General features: G+C 44.5%; 1 protein-coding gene and 1 pseudogene across 3 annotated transcripts in view; one reads left to right on the top strand and one right to left on the bottom strand.

Moving 5' to 3' along the window:
• Positions 1 to 26,532, bottom strand: part of ESYT2 (extended synaptotagmin 2) — a 78,521-nt gene that overhangs the window by 45,356 nt on the left and 6,633 nt on the right. For both annotated transcript variants that reach the window (XM_080818122.1, XM_080818121.1), the window contains exons 2-4: positions 6,708 to 6,749; positions 5,721 to 5,855; positions 2,711 to 2,787 (exon numbers count right to left, since the gene is read on the bottom strand). In XM_080818122.1, the coding sequence (XP_080674248.1) occupies positions 2,711 to 2,787; positions 5,721 to 5,855; positions 6,708 to 6,749 (254 nt within the window). The remainder of the gene's footprint in view (positions 1 to 2,710; positions 2,788 to 5,720; positions 5,856 to 6,707; positions 6,750 to 26,532) is intronic.
• On the top strand, positions 22,977 to 25,009 carry LOC308352557 (small ribosomal subunit protein eS24-like; annotated as a pseudogene). The gene has a single exon. The product of its transcript is annotated as a small ribosomal subunit protein eS24-like (transcript).

A 26,532-nucleotide genomic window follows, 5' to 3' on the forward strand; every position in this document is an offset into this window, starting at 1 on the left:
GTCTTCACCATGGCATCCACGGACTGACTCCCTCAAATGTTTATTTAATAAATGTGTATGAAATCCTCCCTCAGTGCCAGAATAAGAGAATACAGTTTCTCTCCTCATGTAGCTCGTTAGCAGACTAGTGGACAGTCCCAGGGTACAGCTGAGCTGAAGACACAGTCGGGCTTCCTTTTATCCCACTGATGACAACAATGCTCACAGTCGTGCCTGGTATTTTAAAGGTGCAGATTTTCCCATCAGATCCTCAGAGGCAGTCAATGCTCCTTTTTAAAGTAAAAGTGATCAGTGCCAACCCTGTACAAGGACTACATTCATACACTTCAGAAACTCAAAGGCAACACTATAAAACACAATGATCCTTCGTCAAGGTAAGAAACAAAACTATGGACTGGGTCTGTCAGGGGCGCACGTCGGCAGCTGCCCTTCCACAGCTCGTTACTAGGCCTCACAGGGATGTGGGAAGCCGTGAGCAAGCTCACAAAGAATGAGGACAAGAGCCAAACAAAACCACCTTTATCTGCCAGGTGTGGGGCCGGGCAGATTGTCAGTTCACCTTTTTCCCAATTATTTTTTCTTGTGGTATAATATAAAGAACGTAAAGTGGACCATCTGGCTTATCTGTAAGCGTGTGGTTCAGCAGCATCGAGCACATTCACCTCGTGGGACCGGCGCCACCATCATCTTCAGGACTCGTCCATCTTACAAAACTGAAACTCCGTCCCCAGGGAACCACTTACCATTTCCCCGCCCCCAGGCCCTGGAGCCCAGCAGGGCAATTTCTTTCTCCAGGCGTCTGAGCGCTCGAAGGACCTCGTGTAAGTGGGGTCGTACAGTGTTTGTCGTGGTGTGACGGGCTCACCACCCTCCGCATAACATCCTTACGGTCTATCCACGTTGCGGCATGTGTCAGAATTTCCTTTTTGTTTTTTCTGAAGGTGACTGAAGTGCCACTGCGTGTCCAGACCCCATTCTCCTTACCCATCTCTGCCGATGAACGTCTGGGCTGCCTCCGCATTTCAGCTACTGCGAACTGCTATGACTGCAGGCGTACAGGTAACTCTTCGAAACATTTTCAGTTCTTTTGGTTATGGACCCAGAAGTGGAATTGCTGGGTCTTGTATTAGTTGTTTAATTTTCTGAGGGACAGCGGCAACCGCACCGCTGTACACGCTCGTCAACGGTGCACGAGGGGTCCAGTTTCCCCACGTCCACACCGACGCCGACACCCGCTGCCTTCTACTGTGGGACAGCAGCCGTCCTACTGGGGTCAGGTGGTAGCTCACTGTTGTGATCTGCGTCTCCCTGGTTATCAACGAGGGGAGCATCCTCTCATGTGCTCGCTGTACATTTGCACATCTTCTTCGGAAAAATGTCCATTCAAGACCTTTTGTCGATTTCTGAACCGGGCTGTGCGTTCTTGTTGAGTTTTAGGGGTTTCTTACACTTTCGGATATTAAGCGCTCACTGGACACGTGATTACACGGACTGTGCTGCTTCTACGGACTGCTTTTAGTGCTGACATGCAGTGACGTTAAGTCTTCCAGATGAAGAACACGGGATGCCTTCCATCTCCTGTATTTCTCTCAGCAGTGTTTTATAGTTTCTTTGTACATGTCTTTCACCTTCTTGGCTAATTCCTAAGAGTTTTATTCTTTCTGATTCTATTGTAAATGAGATTTCATTTTTGGAATGTGCACAGTTAGCACACAGAACATAACTGATCTTGTGTGTGCCGACTTTATATTCTGCTGCTTTGCTGAATTTATTAGGTCTACGAGGTTTTTCTGTGGAATCCTTTAGGTTTTGTACATATAAGATCATACCACATGTGAACAGAGACAATTCTACCTCCTCCATTCAACCTGGATGCCTTGTCTTTTTATTCCTACCTAGCGGCTCGGGCTAGGACTTCCAATGCCATGTTAAATGAAAGTGGTCACCGTGGACATGCCTGCTCCTAATCTTGGAAGAAAAGCTTAGTCTCGCACCACTGAGTATGATGCCTACTGGGGGCTCCTCACATACACCTTTTTATTTTGTAAATTTATTTAAGTAATCACTACATCCAACATGGGGCTTCAACTCATGACCCTGAGATCAAGAGTCGCACACTCCTCTGACTGAGCCAGGCACGCACCCCTCACATGTGCCTTTTATTATGCTGAAGTAGTTTTCTTCTGTTCCCAGTTTGTTGAGTGTTTTTATCATGGAAAAATAATTAATTCTGTCAAGTGCATTTTCTACATCAACTGAAATGATCATGTGTTTCTTTCCCCCTTCTGTTCTGTTAACGTGGTGAGGATTCATCTGTATATGCTGAAGGATCCTTGCGTTCTAGGAGTAAATCGCACTTGGTCATGGTGTATAGTTCTTTTAATACGTTGCTGAATTCAGTTTGCTACTATTTTGACAAGGATTTTGGCATCAGTGTTCATAATGGGTATGGGCCTGCAGTTTTCTTGTAGGGTCTTTGATATTTTTAATTTAACATGCTTATGACTGGCAATTATCTAGGCTATCAGGAATTAAGACACAGAAAATAAATAAATTTGGGTCTTCAACAATTTAGTCAAATTCTACCACACATCAGGTAAGAAGTATCCTCCTTATATCTTCCACTTTATGGGTACAGCTGAATGACATTATAGTCCATTAACTGTGACATAAATACAACACACACACACACACACACACACAAACTTACCTAATCTGAAGATCTAAAATTATTTGCCTTTTGTCCACATTTTCTGTGTATACCTTAACACCATTGATCCTGAGGGGCTGAAACAAGAGGCAGCTTATTTTAAAATGCTTATTTAAAAAATAAAACCCACCCTTACAATGCGGCACAGAGATGAGAACAAGTCTAGCACTAGGCTACAGGAACTAAACTTCTGCTTTCAGTGTAGTAGCTGCTTCGCTTTGGGCAAGTCCGTAGGCCTCCATTCTCCAGTGTCCTATCTGTGAAGTGTGGATACTAAGTGGCATCCGTCTAACGAGGTTACTATGAAATCAAAGGACAGGAGGAGCGTGTCTGATGCGCAGTGAGTACTTAAAGGTCCAACCCCGTGGCCCTGTTTCTTCCAATTTACTTCGATCCTTTCCCTCTAACTTGTTGTTACATGGTTTGAAACACAATTTCCTTTCTTTTTTTCCTCTATGACTTGTAATTTTTCATTTCTTAAAATTTTCACAAGAACGGGGCTTTTCAGTGAATGAAAAATACTGGCTGTAGGTATAATTCTAACCTAGTCTTAATTTAACCATTAATAGAGACATGATTGCAAAAAGAAAAGGCAGGTTATAATAACTGTCATGTTTCAAGGACCCAGCTGTAACACCATTTCAAAACCTCCCATTTTATCACTTTGAGACTGCTTCTAGGAAAGTTCTCAACCTCACCTCCGAGCATCGAACTCTCAAGCGGAAGGGATTCCTTACCTCTGGAGTACTACAGCTTACTGTGACAGTTTAGGTGCCCCAACATCTCACCCCTCAACGGGCTGTAGGATTAAACTCTAAGTCTTTGTGGTGGCGGGGGGCACGCCTGGGTGGCCCAGTTGGTTAAGTGTCCGCCTTTAGGTCAGGTCATGATCCCGGGGTCTTGGAATCCAGCCCTACCTCGGGCTCCTTGCTCAGCAGGGAGCCTGCTTCTCCCTCTGCCTACTGCTCCCCCTGCTTGTGCTCTCTCTTACAAATAAATAAAATCTTAAAAACAAAACAAAACTCTAAGTCTTTGAGCATCTCCATCTGCTACTATCCTAGGTTCCTGGCGTTTTGCCTGATGACACTGGCTCAGACACGCACAGACTATGAATCACAGAGAATACAGTTCAAATCACTCTGTTGATGAGTGAAAGTGGGATACAGGTAGCGTAGGACCTTTAGTTTAAATGTTTGATTAGACAATATCCCCTTCCTCCGCTGAACATGACATCTGATGTTAGGAGAAGCAGCGAGGCCACGCCCACTCCAGGTGACTGAGCCTTCTGCAACACAGGACAGACACTTAAAGGCAAGAGAACTCAGCTGACTGAGAGACTCAGCCAGCACGTCAGGTGTGTACAAAGAACTGTGCTTGGGGCTCTGCACGTCCTTCTAGCCTGTTCCTTCCTCAGAGAGCCCGAGATCGCCTGTACTTGTAAGGCAGCAGTGCAGGTGATGATGATGTCAAGTCGCCTTTACCGAGTCAGCACTACTCTTAGTACTCTTCTGTTCTCCAAGGATAATCTTAGTATCAAACTTAAAGAGCGCGTAATACCAAGTGAACATAATTCTCCCTAAAACAAATCCAGCTGGAGTTAGAGTTCTAGTCTCCACAAACACAAGCCTATCATCTTACATTAAGGGACTGCAAACCATGGCCTGCAGGTTCAACTTAGCCTTTGGCTAAGAAAGGTTTTTCCATTTTTAAACGATTATAAAAGAAATGGGGGTGGGGCAGAGAAGAATAAGCCTCAAAGACTTTATGGGCTCAAGGACTGAAATATGTAACGCCAGACTTTTTACAGAAAGAGTGTACGACCTCTGCTTCATGCTCACACAGCGTTCCACCTCGTGATTGTGTTTTCCTATTTGTTGTTATCATTTTATGTCAGAGAAGGTCAAGTACACCTGAAAGGTAAGTGGACACAGGCGTCCTGCGCAGGCCCTTATGCGCTTGAACAACAGGGTGATCAGACCCCAGGCTTCTAACACACCTGGAAACCTCCCAGCCAAGAGGAAAAGTGACTAAGTGCAACACATATGCCCGCAGTGGAGACCTGGATTTTGAGTAACTGTGGGTTAAGACGAAGCATCCAGGAGCAGAGGACGGGCACGAGCCTGCGGGTGCAGACACGACAGCGCCCGAGTCAGACACCCCTGGCCACATTATGAAGACCCTGGTCTGAAGCAAGGACACGTGAACTGCAGCAGCCGGCGAAGGTGTGCCGCGTCGCCCTACTGTGTGCGTGCACAAAGTGTGTGTCAACTGCGTAGGTGTATTTACATTACTACTGAATTCTGAATTTCCATTAGGCAGACAAAACACTGTTACCCTGGAAAGTAACACAGTGTTACATGCCAATTATACCTCAATTAAAAACAATGTTACCCCGAACTGTTGCTAATCACTGTAAACAGGGACTTGGAAAAAGAAGCCAGCCATGATCGACTAATTTAGATGCTGTCTTGAGGCCTTCACTAGAAGGATTAGGAATTGGATGTATTTATTTGTGCATGATTCTAACAACAAAATCTACCTTTCCCTTCGTTTACATAATTAATATAATTCTGTAAGCCTGGCACTGGAGTCCTGAATTATTGTATTTATACATCTTGAGGGGTAAACGCCTTTAAGTTTGTTGTCAGTCATTAAACTTTCAGTATGAATTCACATATCAAACCCCAACTAGACAGACTGTGAAAAACTGTACAAGGGAAATTCTGACAGAAGGATGCAGGGGTAGAAAGACAGGCTGGGACCTGAAAGAAACCAACCAAGGAAACCAAATGGGCCGAAGACCACAGGGGAAGAATGAGTGTAACACACAAGGGGACAGACAAGGGGAGGGCGATCCCCAGGAGCAGAACTGGGACCAGCTTCAGAGACAGCCTGCTAATCCCCCGTAGCAATTTAATCTAGAAAGTAACCTGAAGTCATTTCATAAATTTTTTAAAGTTTTCACACCAATTTTACCATGTGCACAAAGGATACTTAAGAAGAAACTGACCTGTTGACCCACGTCAACTTTAGTGAAACTGAAAGTGCTAAGGTGGGTGTTTGCTCCCCGCACAGCTGGCTCTATAGTTTCTCGAAACAACTTCTCTATAAACTGGCAAATGAAAGGCCACATATGTTTTACAGTCTGTGAAGAAGAACGAACTCATGTCAAACAAAATGCTCTAATACACAGTAATGTACTACGTACCAAGATGTAATAATGTACTTCCATCATCATGAAAAATTACACCTCTATAGTTTACCAGAATTTTTGAAAACTAAAGGGGGTATGTGTCTCATTTGTTATGCAAAACGAACACGATCTGAATTTCAAAAATGTGCTACAACAATAAACTACAGATTAACTAATATGTTGCAGAAATTATTCTGGTTAAGCATTCCATTTAAGCCTGTCAGCACATTTAAAGTTGCTTAGGGAAAAAAATCAGAAAACCCTGTGGTTTCAGCTTGTTTCTAAAAACCTAAAACTGTCTAGATCTTAATAAGCATTAATGGGCTTTCTTTAATGATGGACTAACTTCTGGTGCTGTAAGGCAATCATGAATCTATAAGGATATATAAAATATGGGGGGAAACATCTACTTCAAAGTATATGATCTTAAAAAAATAACTTTAAAAAGGATTATTAATCTATTACTAGGTTTCTTGGGAATTATCTCCCTTTTCATAATATTTTCAAAAATTCTGCTTATAATTATAAAATAGACTTGAGCACTAGCCAATGAGTGAAGTAGACACAAGATCAAATACACAACTACGAAAATATCATCAATTTTTTCATGTTAAAGACACAGTTTTTCACCATCTAAAAAGTAACGTATTAGTTATGACTCCATTTTTTTGATAGCAGGAGCCAGTCCACGAAGTCCAAATGAGTTCACAAACTGTCAACATGCAAATTCCCAAAACTGGAAAGATGGCATCTCATTCTCTAACTCCCACTGATAATGGGGTATTTAGTACGTTCCACTCTTACCTTATTTAGCCATTCTGCTCTTTCAGTGTCTGGAAAATGAACCTAAGAGAAAAACACACACATGACTACGGACTCCCAGCAACCGTACACAAAATGTCACACAGACTGTTTAATACTCTTATCGTACGCGTAGTTTCCCTAACCGCTTCCTGACAACGCTGGCTCTGAAGCTTTCTTTGCACAAGGGCTTCTGAGGAGACTGAAATGTGAGCCCTCCGGCTCTTTAGGTCCCAACAACACTTTGAGGCAGAAAAGCCTAGTGACAACCAACGAGACAGTCCCTTCTTTGATCTCTCGGGTCCGGAGGGAAGCTCACCGGCATCGGGGATACGGGGAAGAGTACTCCACTGTGAGCTCTTCCTTTTTGAGAGAGGAAGGCTAAAGCTGTTTGGGGTGGGGAGTTCTCTGAGGAACAACGGCCCGCCACACTCATGTTCTGAAAAGCACATTCCTGGTTTGGCTGCACCACGGGTCACAGGCAGTACCCTAAGGGCGACTGAGATGTGGTCAGGGAACTGTTCTGATTTCTGGAACTGCCGCCCTCACGTTCCTCAGTAACACAGGGACAGCAGCCAGTGAAGGACAAGCGCCAGGCCCCACATTCCGGCTGAGGAGCTGGTCGGGGGATGTTACGGCGGCGGGGGGCCGGGGAGCTCCCGGGAGGGTGGTTCGCTAAGAGCCCAGGCCACCTCTCAGGCTTGGCCCCGAGGAGCGCACGAGCAGCCGCCGCCGGTTCCCGGCCCGAGGCCCCCGGTCCCGGCGCCCGCTCTCCGCCCCGCTGCTCCAGGAGCCGGGCCGCGGCGGGCTCCTCCGGCTGCTCCGCGACCCGGCCTGCCCACCCCTTCACATCACGGGTGCGCCGTGCCTGGACCGCGAGCGTGGGCTGGAGGGAACCGGAACGTTTTCTAAGCCGGCCAGCTCGGATGCGTTCTTCGACAAAAGCAAGGGACGGCGACCTTCCAGAATTAAGGAAAAGGCGTAAGAGCTGGGAAGGATAATACTCAAGAAGGCAAAGACTTGGGGACGAGAACGGCTAGCAGACGCGGCTGAAGTTCCGAGGGCTCGCTGCTGTGGAGAGGCCTGCTGGGCCTGACTGGGACGACTTCCTGCCAAGAACTCGAGACATCCGGGGGCCTGTGAGCCTGGCCGGGCGAGGACGCAGAACGAACCTTGAACGAACCCCGCGGGCTGGGTCCCGCTGTTCCTTCCCGCTGTAGTGAAGCAGCCAGTACCCCACGTCCCATCAGGACTGCGGCGGGGGCCGCCCCAGGGTACCAGGTCTTCAAAAGCAGGTGCTCGGCTGTGCTCCCGGCAGCAATTTATCGTGAGGCTGTCTCCCCCCCGCCCGTGCCCTTCTGTATCCGACCAGCCCCAGTGGCCAAGGAAGGACCAAAAGCACAAGCCGCGTACCTGTTCCGCGACAAACCAGAACTCCACCGTGGGCGTGTTTCTGCGGTCATTTCAGAGTCAACAACGGGGTCGATGACTCTCTCGCAGGCTTGCCTTTTCTGGTGACGCTACGACTGCGGACACTCCTTACCTGGGAGGCCTTGTCCGGCTTCCCAGCCACGCGGCATCTAGCTCTAGAACCCGAGGACACAGGAGCCACGCTTCGTTACCTCACTCAGGGCCATAAACTCCTATGCGGGTCTCAAACGGGAAATCAAAGACCTGCCTCAAATCGTATTTCCTCTGACTCACCACCCCCTAAATCTTGTCTTTACCACGGTCCTGTGGAGTTCAACCAAACAATAATGGTTTCTTTGCACAGAAATGCAGTCTTGATTTACTGGTTCCCTTTTTCTTAACCTCCCTCTCTGCCAGTTTTCCCTTACAGTCAGCTCACCTCCCCCGCAGACCACTACCCAAACCCCCCACCATCACAGTCTCTCCTCAGCCACGGGCTGTCACACTCAGGTTCTCTCCAGAAACCTGCATCTGTCACACACCACTCTGCGGAGGCTCCCCAGCGGCTCCCTCTCGCCCAGTGCACTACACACTTGGGCGACGGAATGAACTGTCCCTAGAGGCATGCTCTAAAGACACGCGACTCGAGCGGACAGAACGGTCAACACACAGCCTACTAACGGGACGCCCGAGTCTGTGCGCTCCGCTTTCTCAGGGACACCTGGACTTGGGACTACTCAGACTATTACTGCAATGACCGTAAATTCTTTGGGACCTACTCCAATGTAAGACGGCATGTGAAGTGTGAAACCTTAATATAGTATTGGACTTAGATGAAAATTCTGTATCATTCCACACTGAATAAAAATAGCAACTATCCACATCAAGATAATCCTTAGGATCACGTGGGGTCCCAGACGACAGCGAGAACGCACAATGCCAGGATGCCAGGGAGAGGGGCCCCCACCGGTGGCCCATGGCTTCAGTTCTAGCAATCTTAAACCGCTGGTCTGCTTCAAAAAGAAATAATCCCAATGTCAAGTGTCCTTTAATAAAATTAGAGCAAGATGAGTTTAACCTATTTTCAGATCTTCTCTTTGCTCCCAAATATTATGAAGTGAACCTTATCCCCAGTAAGCAACTGCAGTGCCATCTGAGGAAACAAGGACTTGACCGGCTGCGATGTTGGTCTGTGATACCACAAATCCTCACGCGAGGCACACGGGCATCAGAACGCCCGCCCTCCTGAGACCACGGTAGGCTCTGGGGGGTCTCGCAGGCACCAGCACCTCTACAGACGGCTACCTCACGTTCCCCAGGGACCGACAGAAGACAGGACAGACAGGTCTTGCCAAACACACCTGGGCCAGATAGGCTGCATATTTCTCCAGGGAGCAGGAGGTAAGCGGTCTGTTCCCTTTCACTAACTGGTAGAGAGTCATCTATTAACGCTACATACTTCAGAGGAAGTGTTTCTCTGTAGTTTATGTGCAAAAGGTTTTCCTTCTACTACTGAGGGGTAAAATGTGTTGATAGCAGTTTTCACTTTTTTTTTTTCCAGATTCTTTAGTTCCTTTGAAGAACTGAATTTTTGCTAAGTTTTAAAAGCTATAAGCAGGCATCCTAAGTATGATGCCTCACAGAGAAAAAGCTTTGACTAATCTAGATTTTCCACCCACTTCAAATTTAAGGCATTCTCAAAGATTAGGATACTTTCTGGGAGTCCATACACACAAAGTTGTATGTATACAAATTCAGAGACAAATCATCAGATTTTCACAAAGTCCACAAAACCAAGAAGGTTAAGATCACATAATGAGGCGATCGGTAAGGCTGAGCTCCTTTTCAAAGGCTTTCAAAAAGCCTACAAAAGATTCGGAGGAGCTGAAGGTGAGGGAAGACAGATGCTGAAGACCCCATCCTTGGATGGCTGGGGAACAGGTAATAGAATCTCCCTGCAGCTGGGTTCCTGGAAGATTAGTGAGTCTCCAAACCCACGTGTAGGAACTGGTAACTGCCGGGCGGGATTATGTACTGCTTTCTGTGTGGCAGGTTCTGTGGTAAGCTATCAACATCCATTATCTGAGCTCATTTTTTTTCTTTGTGTGAATAAAAGACCTTGACTTTTAATAAGGTAGACAACAGTGTGCACACCCCAGGACAGCGACCCACGCCCTCTGTACCCAGGCATTTGGTGCAGAGGCGCACGTGTGTCAACACAACTTTGTAAATCGTCTTTCTTCCTCCTCCTCATCTTCGTCTTCAAAGCAGAAAGGAATTATCTGTGAGGCCATGAAACTTTCCATCTCCCAAGTCACACATATGGACCCTGCGTTCATTTTCTCTCCCGCACCGCACCTGAACTGTTTCAAACGATCCACCCAGTCAAGCAAACCCGAAATCTGAGAGTCACCAGTACCACTGCCTCTCCTTCACTCCCCAACCCTGGTCAGCTCTTCCTTCTAAATCTCTATCTGAGCTAATTCTCAACAACAAATCTACAAACAGGAACCATTAATGGCCCGAATTTACAGAATAGCTACTAAGTGACAGAGTGGGGAGGAAAAATCAGGTTTGTCTGCCCCTGCTGTTGGCCACTCTGCTACTGAGGGACGAAAAAAGTGCTGTGGAGACAGTCAATCCACAGAACCCGTCAAGTTCTCAGTAGGACAGACTCCCATGAGAGAGTAAAGCTCAGAGCTCAGGTTATATGCCTTCGATTATATGAAGCGCTAAGTCAGAAGTGGAAAGTTTTGCATTTAATAGTGATCTATTTATCTAGACTCTAGAGGTCAAATAAAGTACAAGTCCTGAAACAGCTCACAGCAAAGTTCAGCAAGCATGATAGCAATTCACAATAAAGCACAATCACCAAACCCAGTACTTCACCCAAAACTAAGAAGAACGCAATTTGAAGGCTGGTTTTACTTAACATATGCAGGAAAAGGGCTATGATATTTAAGTAGTAATGATAAATTTCCACATATATTCACCCTGTGACCCAGCAATCCCATTTCTAACTGATTAAATATAATAAAGTGAATTCTGCAAAAAATGTTCCAAAATGAAAACATGTGCCTTCTCTAACTTTATCTGGTTTCTCCAAGTTCCCTGGTATTTTCCAAATTGGGTCTGCCAGTATGCTAGCAAATTCCTACTCATCCTGTCATAAAGACAGAGCAACCCTATAAAGCTATTGTTTCTGTCCTACAAAACACACACCAGTCCCACAAATCACCTACAGAATTTACATTTATGTAATACTAAGGCTTCTCTACTCCCTGTCACGCAGCAGAACAGAAACACAGTTCGGCTGGTGTGAGTTCCGGTTTTGTGACTGTATTTCTGTCACCTCGCTACTCCTTAACCCTCTGCACGTGTGGAGATTGTTCCTGTGGAAGGACAGACCGAAGCAGCCATTTTGTGAGCAGTCACTTCTGGCTCTGTCCCCAAACACAGACTCAGACACGCGCCTGTCCCTGGGAAGCTCAGAGCTGGTGGAGTGGCCTGGTGTGCAAAGGTGTGACCACGGGTCTATGAAGGAAGACCTGGGGCCCCGGGGAGGATCTGATGCTGCCTGCAAGAGTCCGTAAGAGACTGGGGAAGAACGCAGTGTGTGACATGGGTTTGGAAACATTAGCTGGGGTTTGCTATGCAAGGAAGAGACTATTCCAAGCAGAACTAACGGCACATGCAATTTATGCCGGCTGGGTTTGGAGACGGGGGGAACGGTAAGTGCTGAAACTGAAAAATCAGGCCAAGACCAGCCTGAAATGTCTTCTACGCCATGCCAAGGAGTGCTGACTTTATTCTACAGGCAACGGGTCACAATGCTGGGGTGTTCGGTAAAAAAACGATGGAAGACGATCACTCCAGGAAAACCTTCCGCAGTACCCCCGATCTATTCTGAAACAACCAGAAAAGGGAAGGCGGAAAAACCACCTGCGCAATAAACCAGTCACACCCGCGAACCAGCTGGCGCTGAAGGTCAAGCCTTGTCCTCGCAGCAGAATGCCGCGGCACTCAGCAGTTCCAAGGGTTCTGATGTGTAAGGGGTTATTTCAAGGGGCCAAAGAGAAACACATCAACACCGAGGAAGGAAATCTGTTACCGAAGTTTAATTCTGTTCCCTAAGTCGAGAAGTCTGCTTCCCACCAATACATATTCATAAACATTTGCTTGTGTGCCACCAAACAGGATTTGAAGTAGCAAAAACATCGAACATAAAAACTGGGATATACAGAGGAAATAGAAAACACATTCCCAAATCACAGAAGAGTCCACGAACACATACCATTTGGTTTCAAGTCTTATCTCTGAACTTAAAAAAAAAAAGAGCACAAAACCACTTAAAATCTTCTTTACAAGACCAATTAAAAAACAAGTTTTCATATTTATTATTTATATTTTCTCTACCAACTAAAAAGAACCATTGTATGATTACTTACATTTTCATTATATTTAAAAGTCGACACTACACAAGAAATCTCTTTTTAATCTTATCTTTAAAAAAGAACAAAGGCATATTTTGGATTCTAATATGATGTTGATATTATTATTAAAGTTATTTTGTTTAAAAAGAATTAAACTAAATACACGAAGACAGAACATTAATTGTATGCCAGGAACACACAGTCTCTTGTTTAATCCTCACAACACTTTGAACAACGAGTGGCCCCATCTAACAGGTCATGAAGCAGACTCACAGAGCAAGACTAATTTGTTCAAGGACACGGGGGAGCAACTAGAGGGAGGAGACCCAGACCTGAGGGTTCCAACGCCCTCCCTGTTATACCTGCTGAAATACAAGGGGTTCTGCAAGCTGGAGCACAGCCAAACTTTTCTAATCACTTTCCCTATTTCTGAACATTAAAAATAATATGGACTAATGCTTAAAACTGAAGTTAAATAAAAGAGCTGTGTTTCTTCCTCCAGCAGCACCCCTCGAAGGCAACGTGAACACTCAGCACTTGTGTGGGCACACGTGGGCACCCACCACCCGCAGAAGTGCACCGAGTGTGGGGAGCCCTTTACAGTCCACCGCAGCAGCAGCACTGGGCTGGGCAGCCCTCCCCTTATTTAAAAACGAACAAACAAAAAATAACTAAAAACGAGGGGCGCCTGGGTGGCTCATTCAGCTCAGGTCATGATGATCCCAGGGGCCTGCTCAGTGCGGAGTCTGCTCCTCTTCTCTCCTCTGCCTGCCCCTCCCCCTACGTGCCCCCTCGCTCACACTCTGTCAAATAAATAAATAAGGAAGACGACACGGTATCTTTTTTTAAAAATCTAGAATACGGTAATCACTGCCTGGGAAAATATGAAGAAACATTATCTATGGCACCTGAAGCATGACTGATGTAACATTTTTAAGTAAAATTAAAAAGATAAATGAATAAAATGATCATTTTGGAAACCAAATGTCACTGAACTTCAAACAGGAAACTGGCCAATTAAGTTCATCAGGTTCACTTAATCACATTCTTTCTCATCCCAAGGGAGATCTGAGCTTTGCTCACCTCTGCATCACCCTTTAGGCACTACCTCAAACACAAACAAATAAAAACCAGCAGCAAAAATACACCCACCACCAAAAAACTCACGAAATTTTTACTTGGAGCCATGACTGGTTCCAGTGAAAGAATTCTTTCACTACTTTGGGGGAAAGAAAAAGGAATTCAATCCCTCTGGTACCGCTGTTCTGAGTGTGCCTTTAGAACATGGGAGAGGTCCCAACCAGCGCCAAGTCCAAGCAGGACCTACCTCGGCAGCCAGCCGGCACCAGTGAGTCTCCCACACTCTGGCAAGCCCAAAATATCAACCGTCCCACACCACACAATGAGTTCTACCAAAGTCTACCAAGAAAAGACCTAAACAGGAATTGTATTTCCTTATCTATAATTAACACCTCTCAAAAATAAGAACAAACAAAGCAAGAATAGGACACAGGTTCTAAGAAAACATGAGATGCCTACACTTTATTCATTATATCACAAGAGAAACTGTTTTCAGGAACCCTTTAAACAATCAACACATACCTCTGCCTCAAGTACACAGCAGGTTTATATAAACAGACCTGACCTGCACGCAAACAGTTCACAAGCTGGGGAGATACTAACTAAAAATCTTCAAATGTTCGGGGCGCCTGGGTGGCTCCGTGGGTTAAGCCTCTGCCTTTGGCTCAGGTCATGATCTCAGGGTCCTGGGATCGAGCCCCGCATCAGGTGCTCTGCTCAGCGGGGAGCCTGCTTCCTCCTCTCCCTCCGTCTCTCTCTGCCTGCCTCTCTGCCTACTTGTGATCTCTGTCAAATAAATAAAATCTTTTAAAAAAAAATCTTCAAATGTTTAATAGTGTCTTGTCTGCATACTGATTACTTTTAAAATCAATGCAAATGGAAAAAGACTTGCAAGATAAAATTACCCAGAAAAATTTTGGTTAATTCACAAATCAACCAAAGGGAGTCCAAGGTTCCAGGGTACAGAAGGACTGTGGAGAACCCAGGATCTGGAACTGCTACTGAAGGTGGAAGTGTGGGACACCAGAGCACGAGTGTCAGAAACTGTTCTCTCTCTCTTGACCTTGGATCAAGTAACACCTAAAATTCTCCATGCCCGTGCTTTCCAATCCTGACAAAGATAACCACATATGTACGGCCTGCTGAGATAATGTGGAGGGGACCTGGGGACTTCTGTGTGAGACCTGGAGGGAAAAAAAATCAAATTTCTTCATATTACATAATTATGATGGGAAAAAGGCATTAGGGGAAGTATTAAATACTGACATTGGACAAACTCCCAAACGAAAGGATTTAAAAAAGTTTTACCTGTAAGTCATCAGTATCTTGCAGTGTATATGTTACCTCTTGGTAAACATATCAGTGAGGAGCTCGGGGCATTCTGACAGATTGGCTGTTGAACGTATCAGTGAGAAAATGATGTAGATGAAAACTGGTACCAACATAAATTTCTGCCCTCCAATCTTTTTATATTTAAATTCTTTAATTTATTTCCCAGAAGGCTTACTGTAAACCACCTGTCTTTCTTCACAATGCCCAATTTCAATTTGTCCTACTCCCACCTTCCCCAGAGGCTCAGTACATAGGCAAGTCGGAAAAAATGGAGTCAAGAAATCTTAATACAATAATTTCTTCTAAGATACTGGAATGCTTTCTCCTAAAAGCTACTTTTACAAAGAAAGTATTCAAGGTTAAAAACATGAGAGAAGAATGTTTCTCTCAGAACCCGTCAATCCTCTAAAAACATGTTAACAGTATGGTCAAGTTAGTCACTTGGATGGTAAAAAGAAACTGCATGAAAGAACTGGGTCTACGTAATTTTAGGCTACATAAAAGTAGGCAATCAACTAATTCATGCAGTAAACAGAGCAATTAACTTTCTTCAAAATCCACACAGTTGTACCCTTCTAAGGAGTTCGTGTCCGGCTCGTGTGGACTTTGACTACTTATATCCGTGTGATTTGACAGACCAAAAAGAACGCTACAGCACAAAGACATTAAAATACAATGACAATGCTGGACAACCCACCTGTTTAAAGGTCTTTTCCTACTGGGAAACATTTTCAAAATTCTCTCCTAGGTGCTTTTTACATCAACAAGAAGTTTGACCTGGGGACTTGAGAAGCACTAACATCCCTGCGGTGTTTACCTTCGACCAACGGTAGTGACCACGATCACTTCTTTATTCGCTCACCACAGACCTAACAGGGTGAATTTGCTGCTTTCTTCTGTGGTCGCAAACGCTAACAGTTTGAAATAAGAACCGGCTGCTGACCAAAGGAGGCTGGAACCCCGGCGGAAAGCCACACGCATGGCAGACCTCGGCTCCGTGGTCTTGAGACTCTTCTGGCTCAAGCAGCGGCAGCGGTGGGAGGATTTGCAGACACTGTTCACAGATGTTTAAAGCGTGTCCATCTTCAATAACTCACTACTCCTGTTATACGAATGACCACTACCTATTTCTGTACACCAGGAAACAGTAAATAAAAACTAAAAAGCTAGGATTATCCCAGCACATCTTTTGTAATGAACCAAGCTGTCTGAATCATTTTACCATGAGACCTTCCGTAACGGCGCACAGTGTGTCTGCGGCGCTAGACCTGTCCTTTGTTGATCTGGTTATTCTGGGAGGGGAGGGAGGCTGAAGTCCCAGCGCCTGTGTGGAATGACCGGAGAATTTAAGCCGGGGCTGATCTCAATGCCAGAGTCCAGGCAGGGCTACTTCATAACTTCTACGTAGGAGAACAATTAGACAGCCCTTCATCAAAACCCTGATGTCAAGAGATTCATTTAATGTCTTACGTATAAAAGCAAATCCATGGATATTTTTCAAAGACTTAAAGCATATTTTAACAGAATTCTAAAGTCATTTAGACATTCTTCCTGCAACCGCTAAAGGGAAGTCATACATGTTATGTGACAAATCTTGATTTAGAGTTGAGGTTCTGGCTTAAACTACATCAATCTTGCAAATTAAAATGAGTCCAAGAATAGCAAACATGTCTTCTCATCTCTTTTGCTAAAACATTTAAGACATTCTGGTTGTTTCTGGTCTTAAATTCAAATCAAATGCTACTATTCTAATTTATATGCTTATGTTTTGACTGAAATGGACCAGAAGATAGCTATGTAATTGCAGCGCTGAATTATTCACACGTGTTTTATGCACCATGTGGAATCCATCCAGCTTTGCTCTACTGTTGAAGGCAGCAGCAACAACTATCGGAGGAGACCGCGAAGTTAGGGTCAAAATCTCCTGCAGTACAGAACTGACAGGAACAGCAAACATCTACATGGACTCAGAAGTCACTTCATGTTTGAAATTGTACTGAGTTTTTCATTTTCAAGAAACAGGTTTACATATTTCTAAGAGCTTAATTTTATTCTCTTTCACAGGCAGTATATATTTGAAGCGTTACGAGAATGAAGTCAATGACATTTACAAAGCCACACTCATCTATCTGTTTTACTCTTTTTATTCCTTTACTGGTAGGCAATGAAGAACAACAGATAATCAGGCACTTGAAAACATTAGGACTTTTTCCTAAATATAATATTTTTACTGGATGTTTGAAACCAAGATTCTGATAAATCCCCCACTTTGCCTGTTTGTCACCAACTGTGATCATGGAATCTAGAAATACCTAAAATCAAAAACCCAAACCCTCAGTTCTGGTGTTACAGTGATATGGCTCATTCTATCATTCTTTCTTTTCCATAAGAGACTTAAGGATAGGGAATCTCAGGGGAAAAAGTCACAAAAACTTTGATGTATCTCTTGGGATGTATGGATGTATCAGTTGCTAAGTGTCTGCCTTTGGCTCTGGTCATGATCCCAGGGTCCTGGAGTCAAGCCCCACACTGGGCTCCTTGCTCAGCAGAGAGCCTGCTTCTCCCTCTCCTTCCTGCTTGCACTCCCTCTCTCTACTTCTCTCTCTCTCCAATAAAGAAATAAAATCTTAAAGTTTTTTGTACATCTCTGATCAAATCCTCGACCCTCCCCAATTCTTCCCAGAAAACCCACTCTCTTATCTACTCTAAGTGCATCACTACATACAGAGATGACAATTAGATCGCTAGTTTATTCACTACATATGTATAACTAAATAAACAATAACTAGATCCCATGATCATCTTCAAGAATTTCTAATCTTTTCTTTTGAAATAATTACATGCATTGCAAAAAGCACTGAAAGGCCCTATGTGCACTTTACCCAGTTTCTGCAATGGGTCTATCTTATAATTACAATGCACCCTCAAACCCAGGAGGTGGCTATGGTACCACCCCTTATCAAGGACTTATCACCTCTCTCATTTTCTATCATCTATCTACCTCTATATCACACAGGTAGTCGAAGTCACAAGAAGCACACACTGTCTGGCTCTATTTACACAGGCTGTCCAGGACAGGTAAGTCTACAGAGACAGGAAAAGGATCAGTGGTTGCCTAGGGCTAGCGTTAGAAATGGGGAGAGAATAAAAAATCTGATACAACATCCCAAAACCATATAATCCAATTAAAACATGGGCAGAAGACAGGAATACATGTTTCTACAAAGAAGACATTCAGATGGCCAGCAGACACATGAAAAGATGCTCAACATCACATCATCAGGGAAACACAAATCAAAACAACAACGAGCTAACACCTCACACCTGTCAGAATAACTAAAATCAACAACACAGGAGAAAACAGATGTTGGCGAGGATGCAGAAAAAGGGGAGCCCTCCTACAATGTTGGTGGGAATGCAAGCTGGTGCAGTGCAGACACTCTGGAGAACAGTATGGAAGTTCCTCAAAGTTAAAAATAGAGCTACCCAGCAATTGCACTACTGGGTATTTACCCAAAGTATACAAAAATAGTAATTCAAAGGGATACATGCACCCCGATGTTTATAGCTGCATTATCAACAACAGCCCAGTTATGGAGAGAGTCCAAGTATCCATTGACTGATGAGTGGAGAAAGGTGTACATAAACTACGGAGTATTAGCCATAAAAAGGACAAAACCTTGCCATTTGCAATGATGTGGATGGGGCTAGAGAGTATTATGCTAAGTGAAATAAATCAGTCAGAGAAAGACAAATGCTGTATGATCTCACCCATGAGGAATTTAAGAAACAAAACAAATGAACATGGCGGGGATGAAGAGAGGAAAACCAAGAAACAGACTCCTAGCTATAGAGAACAAACTCACGATATCAGAGGGGAGGAGGGTGGGGGCATGGGTTAAACAGGTGACAGGGATTCAAGAGGGCACTGGTGGTGATGAGCACCTGATACTAGTATTACATTGTATGTTACCTAACTGGAATTTAAATAAAACCTTGGGGGGAGGAAGTACACAATGTAAATATAAATGTTTAAATGTAAAATATTTACTCAGGGAAACATTTTGAAATAAAATTATACAAATAAAACTTGACACCTAATCCCTTTCTCCTGAATCTATCTTCCCATCGCCCACCAAATCAAACAGTCAATAAAAAAACTTTTTCTTCTAACTTTCACAGGGCACTATACTCGGAGTTCACACATCTATTTTTTCCCTAAAAATAACATGGGCTTCAAGCTATAAGCATAGGAGAACCTTGCAACAGACCGATTCTGCGGAGAACGAGAGAAGCCAGATGAAACATGCTCATTCACACGTGCTCACACTCTCACACGTGCATATACACACTTGAAGACACTGGAAATCTGCCAAGGAATGAAGGCCAGAGAGGCTAAAATACCAGGGAGAAGACACTGCAGTGGTGAGGTGACATTCTGAGGCCATCTTCCCAGGGGTGTGTAGAAAAGGTTGAGAAAGTAGCTGAAAAGCAAAGAAGCCACAGAATTCATGGGAATCCCACAGGACCAGGGAGAAAAGTGTTGGGGGTTGGGGTCAGCTGAGCAAGAGGACTCCAGGGTCCAAGACCCGGGGGAAGAAGTGAACTACTCTTACAGCGCTACCTTGACTACTCAGGACAAGGAACTAGCCTCTGACAAGAGAAAGAGCTTCTGGCGGGCTCCTGGTACCGAGAAAACATAGCCCGGACCCTGAGGTTGACGGAAGGGGACTTAGTCGTCACCGCACGTCTTCAGCTACACCGGAGGGCTGTGCCTGAAAGGGGGCAAGCCCGGGCTAGACAGAGCTTTTCCCTGCAGCTTGCTCTAGTGCTAACTCAGAACCTCACGAGATTAAGGTGATCTGTTCTCATTCTGCCGTAGAGGACAGGGTGAACCGTCTGTGCAGGAGGGGAACATCATTCAGAGCGGTGAGATGCTGGTCCACATTTACAACCAGTTTTGAGATTGCCAACTCTGAGACACACATATTCCCACCACAGCCAAATTAAAGCTACCAAAACTCAATTAAAAGCGGAGTTGGGAAGAAATACACATCATCATATGAAAGTGATATTAGTTACTACATAAATGCAAATAAACCCACAATGAGATGCCACTTCACATCCACCAGGACGGCTATAATCAAAAAGACAGCAAAGAACAAGTGTTCAGGGGTCTGGCTGGCTTAGTCAGCGGAGAAAGCGACTCTCGATCTTGGGATCTTGATATTGAGCCCCACGCGGGGCACAGAGATTATTGGGGGGAAAAAAAAAAAGCTATGCTAGTGCCCGCTGGTGATGGTTGAAAGTTGAATAAAGATTAAAAAGCGTTGGCAGGGGGCACCTGGGTGGCTCAGTGGGTTAAAGCCTCTGTCTTCGGCTCAGGTTATGATCCCAGGGTCCTAGGATCGAGCCCCGCATCAGGCTCTCTGCTCAGCAGGGAGCCTGCTTCTTCCTCTCTCTCTCTGCCTGCCTCTCTGCCTACTTGTGATCTCTGTCAAATAAATAAATTAAAAAAAAAAAAAAAAGCGTTGGCAGGCATGTAGAGGATTTGGAACTTTCCCACATTGTTGGTGAGGATGTAAAACAGTCCCATTATTGTGGAGAAAAGTGCGGCAGGTCCTCAAAAACGTAAACCCAGCATTTCCACTTCGGGTATATAAACCCCCGAACTGAAAACGGGTATTCAAATAAAAATTTGCACACAAATGTTCACAGGACTATTTACATTATCCAAAAGAAACAACCAAAATGTTCATCAATGGATGGAAAGATAAATGAATGGATAAACAGACTGTGGTATATCCATGTAATAGAATATTATTCACCATAAAAAGAAATGATGTCTATCGCAGGGTAAAATCTTGAAAATATCATGCAAAGTGAAACAAGCCAGACACAAAAGGTCACATATTATACGATTCCATTTACAGGAAATATACAGGAAAATCACAGACAGAAAGCACATTAGCGCCAGCCGGGGGACGGTGAAGTGGGGAAGGACTGCCCACAGCCACAGGGTTTCTTCTGCGGTGATGAAAACGTTTAGGAACCAGACAGAGGTTATAGCTGCACAACACTGTGAAGGAACTAAATGACTTTTAAAAAGTTAATTTTGTTATCTGAATTTTACTGCAATAAAAGTCAAAGAAAGATATGAACTATCAAGCCAGGAAAAAGGAGGAACCTTAGATACATACTGCTACAGCTAAAGAAGCCAACATGAAAAGGTCACATACTACATACCTAAGTACTTGACATTCTGAAGAAGGCAAACTATGGACAATAAAAAGCTCAGTAACAACCCAGGGGTTTGGGAGAGGGAGAGAGCAAGAGGATTTTTAGGGCAGTGAAGCTACCCCACAAAATAAGGAGACTCTTGGGGCACCTGGGCGGCTCAGTAGGTTGAGCGAGCGACTCTTGGCTTCGGCTGGGGTTGTGATCTGAGTCCTGGGACTGAGCCTGGCATCTGGCTCTGCACTCAGCAGGAGTCTGTTTGTCCCTCTCTCTCCTCCTTCCCACTCACACACACACTCTCTCTCAAAATAAAAAATAAATAAATAAATAACAAATCTTAACCAAAAACATGAGAGACTCCTAATGTAAACCGGGGACTTAGCTAAATGAATCAACACTGTTTCAATAATTGTAACACACAGGCCACACCAATGCAGTATGTTAATATAAGAAGTCATATGTAGGTTGGAATATAAGAATTCTGTATTATTTGCTCATTTTCTCTGTGAACAAACACAAACAGAAATATCACTGCTGGCTGACCTGCACTGAAAGAAATATTCAAGTGAGTTCTTCAGGCAGTAGGCAAATGATCCCATACAAAACCCTGGAAATGTAAGTAGTCAACAACCAAGAAAGAACATTTCTATTACTTGTCCCAAATACTCACACAGATCAAAAACATCTGAAGTCTATGCCACTGTCCAGTCGTTACCCCTAACATACTAAGACCCCTAGCGCTATACCAATTGAAGAGCTGCCTGGCTGAGGGATGGGCCACGAGTCTGGGTCAGCGCGTCCCCCTCCACGGCTGCAGGTGCTGTGGCTGACCCAGATCTCCGGGCACTGAGAAGCAGTGGGAAGAACACGGCAGGCAGGGACACGGACCTCAACCCGGCATCGCCTCCGGCACTTGTGAGACTGCGGGTAACCGCTGAAGCCCTAGGGCCTTACCTGCCTCCTCTGAAAAGCGGAAATTATCAAAATGACTAGATAAAACAATGTCTAATGCCCAGTTCCTTCTTCACGACCATCAAGAGCAGGTGGAGAGCAGAGAAACAATGGCACAACAGCTGGGCAACTTCCCAGTTCAAATTCTGCCTGGCACCTCCGACTCTGGGACTAAAGGCAAATCACAGAACATTTCAAGAGTTAGCGTGGTGTCAGGCTCATCTGTAAAAGGAGGGTCACGTGTCTGTGCGGTTTAAATGAGTTCTACGTAGAGAGTAAGTGAGCACACAGTCAGCACTAAATGCATTCACCATTCTGCTTATTTTCCCATCCCAATTTCCTCCAGAAACACAAAGGGTCTGCCGTAGGCCACCAGCTCGTTACGCGATCCACATACCCTTCCTCCGTTTCCCATTTCAAGCATGATTTCAGCCACCCATCGCCTGTGAACTGAACACATACTGATGGGTGTTACTGGCTGCTATTTGGGTAATACTTCTCAGAACTTCCCTAGGCTTCTTCAACTCCCATCCTCACCCCTACGCCTCCAAACTGCGGCTCCTATATACCCTACTTGGTATGTGGCATCATCATTTCTGTACCCAGGAGCCCAGGCAAGTAACCTGGAGTCATCTTCTGCTTTTCCCTCTCCTCTCCTTTCTTCCTTCCCTCCCAGTGTGATTCCAGGAGACTGGGGCACTCCTTCCTTCCTCCTCCTCAGACTGGCCACAGTCTTTGTCCCCTTGGTCTGTCTGGATATCACTCCAAAATTTATCTTGTTATACACGCCCTTTAAATTTTTATTTGTTTTTTTACTGTTTTTAAAAGGTTTTAATTCTAATTCGTTAACATGCAGTGTTATAATTAATTTCAGGAATACAATACAGTAACTCAACACTTTCATACATCACCTACTACGCACCCTTTTTAAACGTGAGACATACCACTCTTTTAAATGTTTCATGCTTCCTTAATGTCTATTAGATCAGGCCCAAACTCCTACACTTACACAGGGCGAGGCCCTGCTTCACGTGCTTATCTCCTCACCTACAATGCAAAAACGCTGCCACCTGTAAGCCGCCCGTCTCCAAAGGCTTAGCTCTCTTTCTCCCACTCGTTTGTTTATTTCATCTCTTCAACACCACACATTAGGGTCAAAGAGGGAAAGGGAACAGCCACACGATGAGATCAATTTTAAAACAGACCATTACTTTCGACGCCACTAAGAAGAACATGCTGACTCGACAATGACACGTGGCTGGGAGATGAATCTTGAGTCCACGGATACAAAGGGGCGGGGTGGGAGTCTTTCAGAACTGATGAAATATGGCTGAACCGTAATTACCACTGTTCAGCCATCCTGGCTCCCAAGTATTCCAAGACACAGGGCAGCTCAGTAATGGCTCCCCAAAAGATATTTATGTCCTAATCCCTAGATCTGGTGAATGTTACCTTACACTGCAAAAAAAGGGCTTTCAGATATGACAAATTAGGAATCTTGAGTTAGGGAGATGATCCTGGATAAACCAGGTGGGCCATAATGCAATCACAGCTTCTCTATGGGAGGGGGCTACAGAGATGAGAAATACAAGAGAAATACAAGAGAAATCCATGATGATGGAAACAGCTACTGGCTTTGAAGACCAAGAGGGGACCAAGAACTCCAGAATGGAGCTCTAGAAGCTGGGAAAGGCCTCCGGAGGGAGCACAGACCTGACGACCCCCTTGGTTTCAGCCCACAGGAACTGATTTTAGACTTCTGGCCTCCAGACTTATGAAAAGTAAATCTGTGTTGTTTTAAACCACCAAGTCTGCAGTATTTTGTTACAGTGATCCCAGGCAGGCAGCAGCCAAAGATCAGCTGTAACCTTTCCCCTCTTGCTCATTCCTTTTAAACTACTTCACGAGCATAGCAATGTTCACGCCTTTATTTCCACCAATGTGAAACCACAAGTTGACTCCGGCTATTACATAAAATCAACACTTTGTATTAGGTACTGGGCAGATTTCAAGATCTTTATGCATATGAAAAAGTAACTAGAAATTATATATCATTTATGGTTTGAATTACATTTGGACTTTTGCTTTCAGTAACCCAATACTCAGACATTAACTTAGAAAGTATTAACAGATCTTATGTATTCACTTGCTAGGCATTTAAATATTTATAGCATGCGTGAAATAAATTAGTGAACCCAAGAGACAGTTCACCTCAAATATGTACAGTAATGGCAACATGGGCATTACTTAACAATTTACAAACTGGGTGTAGGAAGTCCTAATAAAACAAGCAACTGGTACATAGTTCACTGTTCCAAAAATTCACTAGGTCTACTTAGTAAACTATTTAAATGCATTCTGCTAGCCGATAAAATGGATATTAAAAGTCCTTATTTCATTGATATGATTGGCCGGCAGAGAGTGGGGTCTCTTTTCGTCTCCGGCTGCTTGAAGCTCGGCCACCATCATGAACGACACAGTAACTCTCCATACCAGGAAATTCATGACCAACCGACTACTTCAGCACAAACAAATGGTTATTGATGTCCTTCATCCCAGAAAGGCAACAGTACCTAAGAGAGAAATTCGGGAAAAACTAGCCAAAATGTACGAGACCACACCAGATGTCATATTTGTATTTGGATTCAGAACCCATTTTGGTGGTGGCAAGACAACTGGCTTTGGCATGATTTACGATTCCTTCAATTATGCAAAGAAAAATGAACCCAAACACAGACTTCCAAGACATGGCCTGTATGAGAAGAAAAGACCTCAAGGAAACAGCGAAAAGAATGCAAGAACAGAATGAAGAAAGTCAGGGGGACTGCGAAAGCCAATGTTGGTGCCAGCAAACAGAAGTGAGCTGGAGACTGGACAACAGAAGGAGTAAAGATGCTGCCGTGGCTCTATCTGTGGTGACTGTGCAGATTTTTCATGAGAGGATTAATAAACTAAGAATGTTAAAAAAAAAAAAAAGTTGTTTCAAACTCCTAGTCCTACACACAAGTACAGGACAAAGCAGATTTGACTAAACGCTTTAACAAACATGTAAGCAGAGTTCAGTAAGAAAACAGAAAATAAAAGTATTGCTCAGATCAGAAATTGTACCAATTTGAAGCTGGTATCTCAAAGCGCGACATCATAACTGGAAACCAGTACGTAACACGTACTCCAGTGCAGTATTTGTGGCATAAAGCAAGTTGGACAAAGTTCTCCTCCCACATCACTGGATTTATCTACAGTTCTACCTTACTTTGGGGGAACCTAAAATGTATCACCCCTCGATGCAAACAGAAGGAAATGCCTCCACAGTTAATGCAGGTTAAGTCAAACTATTACAACGGACCCAGAAATAGGAGCGTATTTTCAAATGAAAATGAATGAAAAAATTTTACAACATGATATTGTTGGGATGTAACTAACTCTGGTTATCTACTGCATCGGGCCAGCTGCGTCAAGCAGGACAGGGAAATTAACCACGTCCCCAGGGTAGCATTTAAGGGAGCAGCAGCAAGGATGAAGGTTTAGAACGTAGGTTCCTTGGCTATCAGTTTAGGGATATACAGAGAAGACAGAGAGAGAAATTATAAGTAGTACTTTTGAGTGTGAACGATAACAAAGCATTAAGGCAGATAAACTCTTAGCAACAAAATAAACCACAGTGAAACAGAAACAAAGAGAAACGCCAGGTCTCATCTGCCCTCTTTTAGTTGAAGTGGGGGAGGAGAGGTAAGAGGGCAACAGAAAGGACTCAGGCAGCAGGACAGGCAGCGACACCAAGGAAACGGACAGGGAGCGTGAGCCGCCCTGAGCACCGACTCAAGGGCACCGCTGGCTGCACCCTCCCAGGCCCAGCACGTCCTTGGCTCTTCCTCACTCCAGCCTCATAACCACACCATGTTCGTTTCACGGCTCATTTTAATGCTTACCCAATGATAAGAAACTGAGGGTCTAAAGGGTATGACTGACCTGCCCAAGTGCACAGGTAGGAAGGGATTGGACTCGAACAGGAACTCACAGCTACCAGGTCCAGAGCCTGTTTCTTGAGTGTGCACCAAAGCAGCAATGCCATCACGTGTGAGACTGGTAGCAGGAAGGTAGGCCATTCATCTGCTCGTGCCACACACCATGCAGTGACTGAGGGCTGCTGATGACAGTAACTGGTCACATGGCTAGGGACACAAAGTGAGTGACGATCCAGCCAGTCTTCTCGGCAATCTCTAAGTAACCATTACGACACTGTCTACACGAAGCCACAACTTCAGACTGGAACATTCCTCCTGTTAACAAATTTTAATATCCCAACACAGCAGAGGAAGGAAAGCTACTTAAAAGTTGTGACTCCTCGCGGGGGAATGCTTTCCTTCTCAAGGTTATTTAAGTAA

The sequence above is a fragment of the Martes martes genome (genome assembly GCF_963455335.1).
Source record: "Martes martes genome assembly, chromosome: 11".
NCBI classification, from domain to species: Eukaryota; Metazoa; Chordata; class Mammalia; order Carnivora; family Mustelidae; genus Martes; species Martes martes.